Source organism: Ursus maritimus, unplaced genomic scaffold, assembly GCF_017311325.1.
Source record: "Ursus maritimus isolate PB19 unplaced genomic scaffold, ASM1731132v1 scaffold_9, whole genome shotgun sequence".
Taxonomy (NCBI): domain Eukaryota; kingdom Metazoa; phylum Chordata; class Mammalia; order Carnivora; family Ursidae; genus Ursus; species Ursus maritimus.
In genome coordinates this window covers 63,940,287-63,956,242 of record NW_024427107.1, presented here as the reverse complement: position 1 = coordinate 63,956,242, position 15,956 = coordinate 63,940,287, and the positions used below count along the sequence as shown (strand labels likewise).

Below are 15,956 nucleotides of genomic sequence, written 5' to 3'. Positions count from 1 at the left end.
CAGCCCGTGCAAAGGCCACGAGGTGGAAAGGGCTTGTCTGGGGATCCCCTGCGCCGACACCACCTGAGGCCCTGCGGGTCCTCGGCCATCATCACTCACTACCAGCCAGCCCCCCGGGGGTCTGCGTCTGCTACCCTGTCGGGCAGGTGACACCGACCACCCCTTACGCCAGACTCAGTCCGGACACAGCCGGTGAACGGTTCCCTGCGCGGCATCCAAGAGGGGCCGAGTGGGGGCTCGGCCCCTGCCCAGGTTCTGCAGGAGCCTGGGCCTCGTGGAGGCAGGGAGGAAGCAGGTGTGTGCGGCTCAGCACACGGACTCGCTCGGAAAAGCCTTTGAAAACTGGTGACGCGCGTATTTAAAAGATGGAGATACTTTATTTAGTGGAATATTTGCCCCCTTCACTCCTATGGTCTACTTTGCATACACAGGTTTGGGTGATGATGGGGCCCCCCTCCGGGTGGGGGCCCAGCGCGCTTCCCCCACGCGGTCGTGGCGCAGTGTCACGGACCTGACCAACTGGCCGCGCCCCCTCCGCCTCCCCGCGTCCGCTCCCCTGCCCCTCGCCCTTGTTCCCGGGCTGCCGGCCCAGGGAAACTCTAGAACCGAACGGACGGGCCCGCCTCCTTTCTCCAGCCTTCCAGCGCCCGGACGAACCAAGGCGGGGAAGGCTGGGCAAAGCGCCCCCTCGCAGCCGTCCTGGTAGGCCTGGACAGGGAGCCCCGCGCAGGGATGCCCCTCACTTTCTCTTCTCCCTCCTTCCCCTTCTCTTCCCCTTCCCCTCTTCCCTCTCCTTCATCTTCACCTTCCCCTCTTCACTCTCCTCCGCCTTCCTCTCCTCTGGTCCCTTCTCCTCCACCCCCCCCCCATCCGCACCCCTGCCTCCTCCGTCTCCTCCTCCTTCCTTGTTCCTGCAGTTTTGGGTCTTTTAGGTTAATTGATTCAACATTTTAAATAGGTAATAGATCAACATAGTTCAAATATTTTATTTTCAACTATTCAAAGATATACTGTGAAAAGTCTTCATCTCAGAAGAACGTCAGACAAATTCCCAAACTGAACATCAGTCTATAAAATATCTGACCAGTCCTCCTCAAAACTGTCAAGGTCATCGAAAACAAGGCGAGCTTGAGAAACTGTCCCAGCCAGGAGGAGCCTAAGGAGGCATGACCATTAAATGTGATGTGGGATCCTGCATGGGGTCCTGGAACAGAAAAGGGACCTTTGGAGAAAACTAAGGAAATCTGAATCAGGATGGACTCCAGGAAATAACTATCAACCCTGGTTCATTAATTGTAGACAACATAGCACACTCATGTCCAGTATTAGTAATAGGGGAAACTGGGGGTGGTCTTTATGGGACTCTACTATCTGCAAGGTCTCTGGAAATCTAAAACTGTCAACATAATAGTTTACTTTATAAAAAATCTTCATTCCATCCTTGCCTTCAACCATAAAATTTCCACCCTCCTCCAACACATATTAATCGTTGATCTTGGTTTTCTGTGTATCATATTGGAAATTCAGTGCGCAAACACTAGCAAATATGAATATTCTCGCCTCCCCTTCACACAGTAACGGCGGCACACCCGCACCCAGTTCTGCCCTTGCTCTCTTCACTCATTTCATCTCAGGCATGGAGCATCCCGCCTTCTTGTTTTCAGCCTGGACGGACCCTCAGTCCTGTGGCCAGTTCCCTGTTCACGGACTTGGGCTCTTTCCAAGTTCTTGCAGTTGTAACACGACTTGAGGGTGTAACCGTGGAGGGGTGAGTTTATCTGTTGACCTGGGGGACCCAGGAGCGAGTCATTCGGAACTGTGGTAGACAGGGACCCCATAAGGGTTCCTATGAGTGTGTGTGTTGGGGGTTTCCCTCTCTGGCCCCTCGGCCGGGTCTTCCCCCTCCTGCCCCCGCGAACTGTCCACCGGCCCCAGCGACCGCACGTGGAGCAACGCCCCTGGAGGGTTCCCCCTTCCCGCCACCTCCCCCGGGGACCGTGGGTGGGAGAGCTGCTCCGAGGACTGAGTGGTCGTGGGGTTTCCACTGGGGACGGTGAGGGTGGGGAAAACTCCCCCAGGATTGCCTGCTCCACCTGCGATTCCTCCTAAGGAGACTTGCAGGTGCCCTTAAGAGTCGTCCCCCCAAGCCCCGCACCCCCCTCCTGTCCCCCGACCTCACCTGCCCTCGAGCTCGCTCTCAGTCTTTCCCCGTGTGGGTCGTGCTGACCCCCCATTCCAGGGGTTTCTCTCCAAATATAGAGATCTGTCACCCACCCCACGCCTGGCTTTCTCTCCCCCAACTTCCAGGAGTTCTGGTGGCTGCTCCGAGGTAATGATAGCATTTCCCCCACCTTCTTACACTCACATGGCCATTCGTATCTTCCACATTCCACCACCGTATCTCCCAAATTCTGGGTGATTTAAACAACTCCTCCCGCAGCATTTTGTAATGACAAATTTCAGAAAAATAGAAAACGTTGAAAGACTTGTATGGTGAGCGTCAGTGCGCCCACCGCCTGGATGGCCCTGAACACCTCCAGCAGTCTCCGAATCTCTACCTCGCTGTCCTCGAGGCCCGCCGGCCAGCAAACTGCCCGCGTTTTTAAAGCACTTGAAGCTTGCAACCGTCAGTACACTCCCCCGAAGCCCTTCTGCATGCCCGTCGTTGGCTGGAGTTCAGTCTTAATTTACGTTTTTTTAAGGTAAAGTTTACATACAGAGAAACAAACATATTAAGTGTGCCAGTATGTGGCTGATTTTAGATGGTACGTGGAAGAGTATTTTCTAGTTTAATAGTTATGTATTTATTTTAACTTGTGTTCAAAAACGCACGAACCCACCCGACTTCCATGTACCATAGTAACAAAGTTTCCTTTAACAAAGAATGTAGTATTTAAACGAACTGATGTAAAGGACTGGGGAGTGGGGGAAGAAAGGGAGGGGGCTTCCAAGATGCTGAGGCTGTGCCTCGAGGTATCGTTTCCCGAGCTGCTGTCGCTCTGAGAACAGCCTCAGCCGGCGAGCTCCCGGCCGCGGTGCAAACCTGGGGCGCAGGGAGGGGCCGGGCACCGGCTGGATCGGGGGTCTGCAGTGGGGCTGGAAAGGCGTGCGGATGTGCTTGCCTGGATGTGTGTGTTTTCAAATCATTATGCATCTGCGCCTCCACTCCAACTCTTTGAGGCTGGGAATGTCCCTGTGAACGGGGACAGGGCCGGGAATACAGTAGGTGGCCAGTAGGAGTTTCACAAGATCACGAGTAAGCAAACGATTTGTAAGCACTCTACAAAAACAAGTACAGACGCAGGAAGAATCCCACTCCTCCGTGTCGTCTCTACTCGGCGCAGTGGGGTCAAGCAAGCCACAGTGTTTGTTGACTGACAGTCCAGCAGGCAGAGGAAGACCCGAGCGCGGGTAGGAGGTTGTCAAGAACGCGGTCTGGCACGAGCGTTGGCGCTGGGGTCCGGGAACCCAGAGCAGACAGAAATAAAGGCATAGTTTCCTATCTGAGCATGCGCACCGGGGCCTCGCGCTAGCCTCATTATGCTACTGCCGGAAGCTGTAAGTAGGTGCCTCGTTAGCGCAGTAGGTAGCGCGTCAGTCTCATAATCTGAAGGTCGTGAGTTCGATCCTCACACGGGGCACAATACTTTTGTTCGCTTTATGTCTCCGTTCCGACGGGTTTTATTTGATCGTCTGTACACAGGGAGACCCCGACGTCCCCGCTTTTCCGCGGAGGGTTCTACAGTTCTCGGCCTCGCCTCCCCGAAGAACCGGCCCCCGGAAGCTTGCCATTCGTGTAAAGTCTCCCTTCTCTGTTACCGGCTCGGGACTGAGGACTGGAAGGAAGGCCGAGGCACGACGATAGGGGGACACACGCGGGAGACTGCGCGCGACCCCGTAAATCCCTGACAAATAACTGCAGCTTCCCCTGCGCCCGGCGGCGGCGGCGGCGGCGGGGGTGGGGGTGCCCAGGAGGCAGTACCCCCGCCCCCCCCGTTCCTCCCCTGTCGTCCTGTCCTTGCCCGGGAGTTGCTCGGGGTCTAGCAGCGCGCTGCGGGCGCCGCGGGAGGGGGCTGATCCCGGGCGCCCGACAGCGGGGCAGGCTGCGGCTGCGGAGCTCGGGAAGCGGGAGGCACGAGCCGGCCAGGCGGCGGAGGGCACTGAGCACCACCGAACAGCGTGGGCCTGCGGCGCTGGTAGACCGCGGAACCCGAGGGGGCGGGGCGGGGGTGAGGGCTCTTTGGGGGCGGGGGGCGGCTGCCGGGCGGAACGGAACCCAGGGCCGTGCTGCTACTGAGGCCGCAACAGGTGCACTTGCAACTGCAGTCCTCAGCGACGGTTCCTGGTAACTCTGGTAACTCTGCTCAGGCCAGACGGCAAACCGAACTGGGATGTGCTCGCTGTCATCGCGCCTTCATCCTTCGAATTTTTAATGGCGGCACTAATCTCTGCAACCACCCCCCCCACCGCCCCAGGGATGCGATAATACTTCTGGCTCACTACCCTGATAGGGAGCACCTTCCAGAGGCTTTCGCTTCGTTCTTTTTACCATAAGGTCCCTTACTCAATGAGTCGTGGTGCCCTTTGCGGAGATTCTGCCGTTAGTCAACTAGGTTTATTCCGATGATACGTTCAGGTAGTCAGAAAATAACCACAGTTGGCTTCTTGCCCTACTGCATCCGCTGTGATTCCCCTTGGCCCCAAACCCCATCACCTGCCACCATTAGCCCTGACTTTGATGGACATGGGGACTAGTGTCAATTTAGAGCCCGTGTCTAGGAGCCCCTGAGAGGGCTGGGTCCAACCCTTCAAGTAAATGGCAACAGGTCCCTTTGGAAAGACTTGGGGATTATGTATAGCATAATATGTGGCACTCACAGCTGCAGGATCCTTCCTGGGGGGGACCGGGCCTTCCCTTCCGTCGGGAGGCTTTGGATCTGGAAATAAGTGTAGGTCTGGAAAGGGTGACAGGCATGGCTCTCCACTGTGGGGACTCAAGTCAGGTTTTCAACCACGCGATCCGGAAGCTTTCTTGTTACATATATCGAGCCACAGTAGACTGCCAACTATTTCGTTCTTGGGGACAACATAATCCATTAGCAATGGCCCCCAAGTCCCCTGCTTCTCCGCTGCCCATTGCTCTAAACTGTCGTCTTTGGTAGCTGAACGCTGCCCCTCAGCCTCTGCTACTACGGAATCCCATCATCTCCCCTGAAATCAGGGAGCCTATCAACAGGGGCGTCTCTCACCGTATCACCCACAGAACCAGCGCAGAGCTTTTCAAGTTCGCTCGGTGCCGTCGAGAAGGGAGCGTCTTTGGGGCTGAGCCGCTGAGCGAGAAGTGTCTGCCTGCATTCCCACCTTCCTAAGCTTTTGGATACCTTCATCTACGTCATGCCAGGCAACATCTGGCGTCTGAACCTGGTTATCAAGAGATCTACCCTGAGTCCACATTTCTGTCAACCAGCAGAGTAAACTTAGAGCCACTTTTAACCGCACGTCGGTGCCAGCGACGGGCTCATTGCCTCCAGGCTCCCGTTTCCGCCTTGCTCTCCTGCCCTGCAGAGACCCACCGACTCCTCGAGCACTTCCGCAGTGTGCAGGATGGCTAACTGGCAGTAGGGGGCGCTGGCGGACGCGGCAGGGGGAACGGGCCCTCTCCTCCTACTTCCAAGGGGCTGTTCTGCTGTTCTGCTCCTTCCCGGTCGTGTGTGTGTGTGTGTGTGTGTGTGTGTGTGTGTGTGTGTGTGTGTACAGCCAGGGGTAGTGTGTGTGTGTGTCTGTACACACACATACAGCCAGTGGTACTGTGGGGGGGGGCAGCCAGTGCTACGCTGCCCCAGCCTTGTGCCCAGAGTGCACAATCCCATAGTGACTTCACAGCTTCAGCCTGATGACCCTTTGCCACAATCCTCCCATCACAGACAGGGAATGTTCCAGGTTCATGCCAGTGGCGACATCTGGCAGGCTCTCGGCACCTGCCTTCCAGCCTTGGAGTGCCTGGGGCCCGCAGCGTGGTTTCCCATGGCCCTGTGACATGGACAGTGCTGGCCCGGTGCTCACCACCCCGACAACACTCAGGGGTCTGCTGCGCAGACTCCCTATGCCTTTTCACGCCGCAGCCTTGGGCTGACTTACTGTGGCCTGGGCAACCCACCGAACTTCTCCCACCAGGTCTGAACCTGAGCCTTGGGGAGGAAGGGGGCCTCCTTTCCAAGTCTGTCCTTTACTCCCCCTCAGTCCTAGGTACCCTGTAGAATGCTCTTTACGTCGTTAAGGTTCTCTCCTATCAAAGTTTAGTAACTCATTTAGTATCTGAAACTTTTCCTGTTCAAACTGGCATGTGGTTTGTCTCCTGACGGGGTGTAGACGTGACCTCTAGAAGCTGTGTGGAGCAAATTAAGCAAATTAAGCCGATGGCGGTGCTTGTCCTCACCACTGCTTCTGTAATGGTCAACATGGAAACCCTGTGGAAAGGTCTTCCGCAAATGCTCAACTCTTGCTCAACATCAGAGAATTCATACTGGAGAAAAACCATATGAATGTAATAAATCTGAAAAAGCCTTTAACCAAATTAATAATTTATTCAACACCACTGAATTCATACTGGACAGAAACTCTTAAGTGTAGCCGAGAATTCAGCTGAAGCCCCAAATTTATCCAACATGGAACACTTCACACCAGAGAGAAACCTTATGAATGTAATAAATATGGAAAGGCCTGGAGGAACCGCTCTGCTTTAACAAGCTCAAAGGAGAACTGGAGAGGAACTTCTAGAAGATAGCTGGAGTGGGAAGAATTTTAGCTAAGCTCAACCTTTCTTCAATTCCCAGAGAATTTACACTATAAAGAAATTGGGGTTAAGTTGAAGATATGTCAAGAAGCAGGAAGAGATCATCAGAAATGTAGTTCACACATTACGTGTGATTGTGTCCGAAAATGACAACCAAGCACATTCAGATTCAGCCCAATATCTCAAATCATGACAGTGACATGATCAAGATTATTATTGGGAGAACTAGAGTCAGAGAAAACTGAAAGAATTGATACGAAGAGCTCATATGGTTGAGAGTATGCATAACTGTCACTGGATAAATGGAAACTTTAAAAATTGAAATACTATAACATTATAGGAGAGGCATATTTGCAAAGCCAGTCTGACTAGGTATGAGTTCCGGTGTAAAGGGGACCTGAAGTAGAGGTGAAAATCTGGCTTTATATAGCTGATTCTGGCTGGCAGGATCAGGATATTTTAGAATTCAAATCCTTTTAGGTGAGCAAGCAATTTTGAATTCACCCAACTTTCCATTCTACCCTATACCTTTTATATTCTGTGGCTTCCTGTTGCCAAACATACACCAGCCTGGCCCATGAAGGCATGTTTACAAGCTGCCTGAAAATGGACAGAAAAGTAGGCTGAGGAAAGTGCTCTTGGGAAACCAAAGCCTTGCATTAGGACTTTGCCTATTGGATAAGAGAACATTTTGCTTACTGCGAGTGCTTGGTTTACTGTAAGATTATGCTTTAAAAAAAGAGAGAGATTATGCTTTATGACTGCAGACACCAGAATTACTACTATGTATTGCATGCTTATTCTATGTCAAGCACAGTACCAGAATGTTATATTATCTTAATTTAATCCTCGTATCAGGTCCCTGAGCTATTTCTACCCTCCTTTTTAGAAATGGGTTCAGGGAAGGTTCTGGAAGTAATTACCCAAGATGATGAAGTTGTGAGTAGCCCTGCTGTGGAGCAAAGGGCCAGAGCAGGGAGAGTAGCCGGTGCTGTCTGGCAATGTTATGAGCAGGGTGGGCTCACTGGGGAAGAGGAGACCCCACCGCTAGGGGGTTGCTGGGGGACAGAGGGACGCGGGCACACCACTCGTGCTCTAAATGTCCTGCTGACGTCTCTCTCAGTTCTAGCTGTACAGTTGTTGAGATGATTTCCTGTTCTTTGTTTCTCTGTTTATCTTATTTTTTTAAAGATTTTATTCATTTATTTGACAGAGGGAGACAGCCAGCGAGAGAGGGAACACAAGCAGGGGGAGTGGGAGAGGAAGAAGCAGGCTCATAGCGGAGGAGCCTGATGTGGGGCTCGATCCCAGAACGCCGGGATCACGCCCTGAGCCGAAGGCAGACGCTTAATGACTGCACCCTCAGGCGCCCCTCTCTGTTTATCTTTAAAATAAACCCTCATCAACTCAAGTCAGAGGTTTATGCTGGTCCTTGCAACCTGAAAGAGCCTAACACAAGCTTTAATAGCTTCAAAAATTTTATTATGAAAAGTACAAGAAGCCATTTACAAGCCAAAAGCATCAGAATGAAATAGTACACATAATTTTTATACACACTTTTTCTATACAAAAGGTTGACCTCTGTAGGGATATAAAATAAATAATCTAAAAATCAGTGTCACTGATTGCAAAACAGGTATCTCTCCGACTCTCTCCAGCCCTCTATGTGGCCAAAAGGTGAGGCATTTGACATCTGTTGCGGGCCTGGGCGGCGAGTCTCTGGCGAAGATTTCGTACTCTCTCCATAAGATCCCGCTCCATGGTGTCCCACTGTATTCTTCTTTGATTTAAAGAAACTTGAAAACAGCATTTAAAATGAACAATAGTTTAATTTTCCAATGTGAGTAACGGTGCAGCATTTATTTTAAAGTAAATACATTGCCAAAAATCAATAATGAAACGAGTATTCGAAAAACCAAGTTTCTTGAACAAAAAGCCTAACATACTGTTTCCTATACTGTTCCATTTACAAGCCAAATATTTATTTGTTGAACTGGATGAAGGCTATCAGAGATCTTACTTGCTTTTGGATATGTAGCACTTGTTTTTAATTTGGGGGATATAAGACAATCTTTTAAATCAGGAACAAATCTTGTCCAAGAGAGGATGAGTGACTTCTTTGCAACAGTAAGTTTCCTCACTAGGATACTTAATGATAATGAGAAAAAGCATCCCAAGTTGCCAAAATTAATATTTAGAAAAGTACACCAAGACTACTTTCCCAATGACTAAATAAAAATAAATACATCAAATGGTTTTCATAGTGGCCAACACAGGGCGAGTCCAATTAAAATATTACAATGTGTCCAAGGGCAACAGCCATTTCATATTGAGTTTGAGGGGCTAGTAAACACTGGAATCTGAAAAAAAAAAAGCACCTTAAAAATACACTTCTCTCAAACTTAGTGACATATTCAAATAGCTCCAATTTCTGAAAACTGTATTTTCCTCCACAGGAATACAATTTTTATGTTTTGTTTTGCTGCTAAATTGAGCTTACCAAGTATCTTGACTTGATTTTCTAACTTAGAATTATCTAACTAAAAAGTTAAGTTCTGACATGTCAGAACAAAAAACAGCTGAAAATCCCCTGTACTTTCATTCAACTTACGCAAGACTTTTGGTTTAATTCTCTTCTGACACTGAATCCACAGATGGCATATAAAGAATGAGTTAGCAAAAATTTACAACATTGGAGCCTCACAACTTGTTATTAGGTATTTCTTATAAAGCTTGTCTTCAGAGGACACTGTAAGAATCTGTTCTTCTAAAAGAACTCAAAAGACCTTGTTCAATTCTGCTTCTTCCATGTGATAGTTTTGTTGAAAAGGTCAGCTGAAATCAAAGTCTACCAGAGTTTCTTGTCTCCTCCCCCATTTTAAAAAGAAATCAAATGCTTTATTGGGAAAACTGTCAGCTCCCTTACGGGCTGATGCTGTGACTAGATTTTTGTATCACGTTTCCACCCTGCCCCTTACAAACATAGACAAAAACTTGCAGTGACTCAGAGGAGGGATCAAGAGTCAGCTAATCAGCACGAAGCCCTAAGCCCTGTCTTCAGCAGGTCGGCCACTCGCGGCCCCAGCGTCTGTCACAGCGCCCCGAGCAAACCCCTGTCCTCAGTGGCTACTGGACAGAGCCCGGTCCAGAAGAACAGCGTCAGAAAATTCAAATAGGTAATAGCTTTGAAAACTACTGCTCAGACTCTCTTTCCACCAGGGTGCAAACACCAGTAGTGAATATCATTACTGCAGTTAGCGCAGACTCCCGCAGCGCCTACAACTCGTGTTAGAGGAAATCACATCAGTGACATCCACCTGGCAAATTTTCCCTACTTGGTTTCGGTCTGATCCAGTGTCTTCCCCACTAGAAGAGCTGAGACTCCTGCTATCTCCATTTCAGGATTTCCCTTATCAACGCCCTGGGAAAATGGCAGCAGCATACGGCAAATATAATTCAAGCCACAGTCTTGCTTCCGTGAATGCTAAATCTCCAATGAGGGAAGAAATATTTTCTGCTTATCAACTTACTGCATGTTGCCGAATCCGTTTCCGAAACGGCGTTTAACTGTGAGGCTCTAGGCGAACAGCTTGAGGCGACCTGTCCATTTTGGTACCTGGGCACTGCTGCGTGGAGACACAGAAGATGTTTGGCAGTGAGTGGAAAGCCTTTCTGAATTCCAAATGGTCCCTAAGAAATGACAATTGCCAAGGATGAAAAGCCCCCAACTTCTAAAGACAGGGTGAGTTCAGTTCAGAGCCGCAGTTTCGGCGACGGATTTTAAAAACACCATTAGCTACAGCAAAGAGTCAACAAACAAACCCCTCAAAAATAGAGACCTTAGGACAGAGATCCCAAGTATTTCTTGGACAAGATTATGAAATGGGATGAGCGAGCCTTTCCTGAGAACTCCCTAATCGTGGCAACAGAGAGCACGTGAGAACCAGCGAGAGGCAGGCTGCCCTGAAACCTTCAGAGCAGCGGGCAGAGCAGGGCTCCAGCACCAGCCTGGTGCCTCCCCCGTTTCCTGATCAAACCACTCGTCTCAAAAGTGATACTGGCCCCTTGGCTGTGTTCTCACTGTTCCCCAACTCCTACAGCTTTTCAATAAGACACCAAGGTCTTTTTTTGGGATTTTTCAGCCCAACAAGAGTCTCATATGATTGTCCCTTTCTGCTCCCATCACTAGGGTCCAAGCCTCGAGGAGCCAGGCCCAGACTGCGTTACACTGACTCATTAAGATGCCTGCCTTTTTACCTGGTCTCAAGGGCTGTAGCTAATGGTTTTAACTCAGAGTTTTAGCTCAATGAGTCATTAAGACTATTTGGGGCTGATTACCAAACGACTCAATTGAACTGGTGTGGGGAAATGGGATGTAAGAGGCATCTTCAAGTATCTGAAGGGCTGTCACGTGGCAGCGGTAGCGGGTGTAATCTGCATTTGCTCCAAAGAATGGTTTCTAATGAGGGAATTTACGAAAAAAATAAGGGGGGCATATTGAATTTTACATAAGGAAGAAAGACCTAGCTTGTAAATAAAATACTGGCAGAAACGGAGTCGGGTAGTGAGCCCGCCTGCTCCGTCATATTCTGGCATAAGCTGGATAAGCAGCGTTCACTACTGTGAGATGGCAGAGATGATTCACACAGGAGATCCTTCCAGATCTGCGACCTCACCGTCCCTTGTCTCTCATCTGTCCTCCAAAAGCCATCCTGGCCCTGGCTGTTTACTTCCTCTTCCCGAAGGGCCACGGTGTAAACACTGCCTCTGTTCCAGCCTGAATGGTTCCCTCTGCAACGGCCGTGTTTCAAACACTGGCTGAGCAGACTCACCTGTGAAATTTTAAAACAAAAATCCAGCTTCCTAGCTTCTATCCTAGATCTACCAGATTAAATCACTGTTGGTGAGGTCATTCAAAGGGTTTTTTTTAAAATCTGCAATTTACAAAAAAATAATAAATGCTAATAGTAACACATTTGAACACATAAAGAATAAAGCAAAAACTTGAAGCTCCTTTCCTGTACTTTTTGTACTGCAACCTGTTCTTATTCTTAATGTAATATATTTTACAGCCCCCAAAGCGATTATTAGTTTAAATCAGCATTTCTTTGCTGAATTTGGATTAAGAGTACAACTTAAAAAGGAACAAAAGGTATAAACTAAAATTCCTCGCTTCTCCTAACCCCAGGCACCAAGTTCTTTACCCGGGAGGTGAGCCGTACAGTGGAGTTTCCAGGTCATTCTGCTGTGTGGCCAGGTTGGCAGACAGGATGTGGCCCACTTCCTGAGCCTGGCCCTGAAGGTCCCTACCCTCTATCTTCCCCAGTGATACCTCTAACCACCCTGTGCATGAGCTCCCTGCTCCAGCTGGTCTAACATGTCCCACGGCAGGCAACTTTCTGCCACTGGTTAATTACATCTAACAAGTTCTATCCCGTCTGAGCAGAGTTCTTGGAGGCTGTGGCTGGGGAATCCACAACAACTGTAAAGGAAAATTGTGTGTCTGTGCAGGTTTCTGGGAAGAGTCTCGGCGAGGCCCACAAACCATCAATGGCTAGAAAATGGGGCACTGGAACAAAATTAAAGATCACCTGGTCTATAATGTCCCCAAGTTCATTTTACAAATGAAACTGAAGACCACTCACCATTTCTGAATAAATCCAGTGACTGTGGCCAAGTTTATTGAAAGTCCGGTGTTCATTTACCATAAAGCTGGGACTAGGACCCAGGGTTCCTGCCACCCAGTGTGGGATCCCACGCCACACCGTGAAATCCCCTCTCTGAAGGGTGCTCCCCATTGCTCCAAGTCTGTCCCTTGTTTTAAAGACCTAGTAATTAAAAACCTGGTCTGATGGTCCCACCTAGTAATAGCATTTACTCATGTCTTTTTTTAAAGTAACTGTTACATTGGGCTATAACCCACATACCAAAATTTCACACCATGAAAGTGTACGGTTCAGTGTTCTTAGTGCATTTGGAGTTGTGCAACCATCACCACTAATTCTAGAACATTTCCGTCACCCCCAACCCCCCATCGGTAGCCACCCTCCCAACGCCTGTGAGACCGCTAATCTACTTTTGGCCTTAACAGATCTGTCTGTTCTACACATTTCATATGAATAAAATCATATGATATGTGTCCTTTTATGTCTGGTTCCTTAAACTTAGCACAAAGTTTTCAAGGTTCATCCATTTTACAGCATAAATCAGTACTTAATTCCTCTCTATTGCTAAATAAGTGTCCACGGTATGGATACACTAGATTTTGTTGGTCCACTCTCCGTTTGATGGATATCCAGGCTGTTTGTACTTTCCAGCTATTATGAGCAGCGATGCTACGCACGCTCCTGTACGGGTTTCTGTACAGACCTGTTTCCGAATCTTCTGGGTACGGACCTCTGGGCGCAACTGCTGGGTCATATAGCTACTTTATGTTTGACCTTCTGAGAATCCGCCAGACTATTTCCTGAAGTGGCTGCCACTTCACACAACTCCAGCACCGTCCCCTTTTCTCTCTGACCCTCGTCAACACCTGCTTGTGTTTGATTACGGTCACACTAGTGGGTGTGAAATCGTATCTCATTGTTTTTGTATTTTTACCTTTTTTTTTCCTCACGTGGTTTTGGTTTGTACTGCCCTGGTGACTGATGAATTTAACATCTTTCCGTGTGTGTACTGTGGCCACTTGTATCTTCTTTGGAGAACTGTACATTCAAATCCCTTGCCCATTTAAAACTCTGCACTAATACCATTTTATAGGACAGGGCTAGTCAGCTACAATTTGTTTATGGACCACAGATTTTAGGGGTAGCAAGGGCCATCCAGAAAGTCCTGTTTTCTAGAAAGTAATAAGAATTTCTTTCTCACAGCTAATAAAGATTTGACACTAAGCAGAAATTTTATTTTTTAAAAGATGTATTTATTTATTTGAGAGAGAGACAGAGCACGAGTGTGGGGAGGGCAGAGGGCAGGAAGAATTTCAAGCAGACTCCACGCGGAGCACAGAGCCCGACGTGGGGCTGGATCCCAGGACCCTGAGATCATGACCTGAGCCGAAATCAAGGTGCCCCCCCATTTAAAAAATTTTAAATAAATGACCCGTCACTGGTGCACTCTTATCTGCTTATTTCCTGGTGCCTCCATTCTAGGCCCTGGGTGACAAACAAAGGCCGAGCGCCTCCAATCAAATGCCATTTTCCTAATTACAGCTGATTATCTCCCCGTGTTAAGAGCAAATGACTCTGATTTCATTTATACACCCTGATTAAGAAAATGACAAATCCTTACACGTTTGCCTTTTGAAAAATGGATGATTATTAACCAAATTATCTCTCATCGGTGAAATTTAGGAAAGTTAAAAAAATGGAGGTAGCAGGGTGGGAAGACCCCTCGGAGGCAGAGGGGCCAGTGTGCGGGAAGATGACTGATAACAGAAGGGGAAACTTCTGCAGTTTCTTCCTTTTTTCTATTTCTAAATCCAAAGGTTCTCTAACAGGCTCAAGCTTCGTTTCCTTCTAGGGGAGGGTAAGTGTGAGAGGGTTAGGGGCAAGGAGCAGCTAGCTCCACTGCTCACTACCTCCTGTAAGCCAGCTGTAACATCTGCTTTGTGTAAAGACTGACATTCTACCGTCCTTCCCCAGGGGCCGGTGCTATCCGGGACCTGATTCTAAAGCACGAGAGCTAATGAGGAGTTTCAAAAGTAGGCGTAATTAAATGCTGATGCTTCTCACCTACATTTCTACTTTCCCAGTGTGTGAATCACAGAAGTGACGCATGCAGTGACATTTTTCATAGAAGCCAAGAAGTGGACACAACCTAAACGGAATAAATAAAACGTGGAATACCTCCGCAACAGAATACTGGCAATAAAAAGGATGATACACTGATGCATGTCACAACGTGGATGAATCTCAAAACATTATGCAAAGTGAAAGAAGTCAGACACAAAAGCCCATAGACTGTGTGATTCCATTTATGTGATGTTTCCTGAACAGACAAATCTATAGAGACAGGAAGTTGGTCCGTGGAAGCATATGGGGAGTGACTGCAAATGGATACAGGGTTTATTTTGGGGCACTAAGACCTTCTAGAATGGATTACGGTGATGGCTGTGCAACCCCATGAATATATATATATATTTTACATATGGTAATATAATACCACAAAATTGTATACTTTAAAGAGGTAAATCATATGGCATGTGAATTATTTATCAGTAGGACTGTTACTAAAAAAAGGTAATCCATATACATTATAAAAGACTGGAACGACACAAAATGTAGTAGAATAAAAGTTCATCATAACTGCATGTGTTTCTAGAATTCTAAATAGGTTTTCAGTTGATGTCATTGTAAGTCTGGCACCAAAACTTAATGGTTATAGTAAGTTTCCTTGTGCTACTTTACTACACTATTGTTTTGAGGACCAGCTATTGGCAGAGCACACATTTTTACCGAAATAAACCAGAAGCACTGTGGGAACGAATCATATTCTGAAAGAATAAGGGGATAACAAGGACCATGGAATAAAATAGAACCGTACAGGATGGCTGAGAGAGTTTTCTTGATCGGAGCTTTTTTTTTTAAACCAAAAAAAAATGTGACTAGTGAGCACCTTTTAGCTGAGCGCTAATCTGAATAAAGTGTACCTCAGGGGCTTACCGGAGACAGCGGAACACACTAAGCGCACGAGTCTGTGGTACCATGAGGAGAAAGGCACTCACGGATACTCACCCTTACGATACGGATGTTCAGCGTGTTCTAAAGCATCATTTATCTCTTTCTCTAGAAACCACTTTCTAGACGCATCTGCGAGAGCCGAAGCTTTCTTTTCTGATTTCAGATGAAAGTCTTTTTCTTTAGCTTCCTCCCACTGCACGCAAATAAATGAAAGAAAAGAAAAATCACCTAAAAATTGGCGTAATGGCGGCTCCCACAGTGGAATGAGCCCCTTCCGTTTCCTCTACTCCGCTTCCTTTGGGATTCCCAGGGCGTGCAGGATCTGTCCGGTTTTAGGGTAATCCGAGTGCCTGTCTTGGACCTTGAGGGCAGAGGCACTTCTCACGTATCACTCAGTACGTCAGGGGACCACACAGCACACAGCTGGGTGCCCAAATAACAAGTCATTTCAATAGTCAAATCCTGTGGGATTAAGCTAGTTTTTA

The 15,956-nt window shown here is 48.2% G+C and overlaps 1 protein-coding gene and 1 non-coding gene across 6 annotated transcripts in view; one reads left to right on the top strand and one right to left on the bottom strand.

The window, feature by feature from the left end:
- The first annotated feature begins 3,568 nt into the window (after positions 1-3,568).
- Positions 3,569-3,641, top strand: TRNAM-CAU. The gene has a single exon. It is a non-coding gene; the product is annotated as a tRNA-Met (tRNA).
- A 4,619-nt stretch (positions 3,642-8,260) lies between these two features.
- The window catches only part of TBC1D31 (TBC1 domain family member 31), a 66,881-nt gene continuing 59,185 nt past the window's right edge, over positions 8,261-15,956 (bottom strand). For 4 of the 5 annotated variants that reach the window (XM_040626030.1, XM_040626029.1, XM_040626027.1 and 1 more), the window contains 3 exons: positions 15,526-15,664; positions 10,324-10,419; positions 8,261-8,589 (listed from right to left, as the gene is read on the bottom strand). In XM_040626030.1, the coding sequence (XP_040481964.1) occupies positions 8,456-8,589; positions 10,324-10,419; positions 15,526-15,664 (369 nt within the window). In that variant the 3' untranslated portion in view covers positions 8,261-8,455. The remainder of the gene's footprint in view (positions 8,590-10,323; positions 10,420-15,525; positions 15,665-15,956) is intronic. The other variant, XM_040626028.1, reaches the window with a different exon arrangement.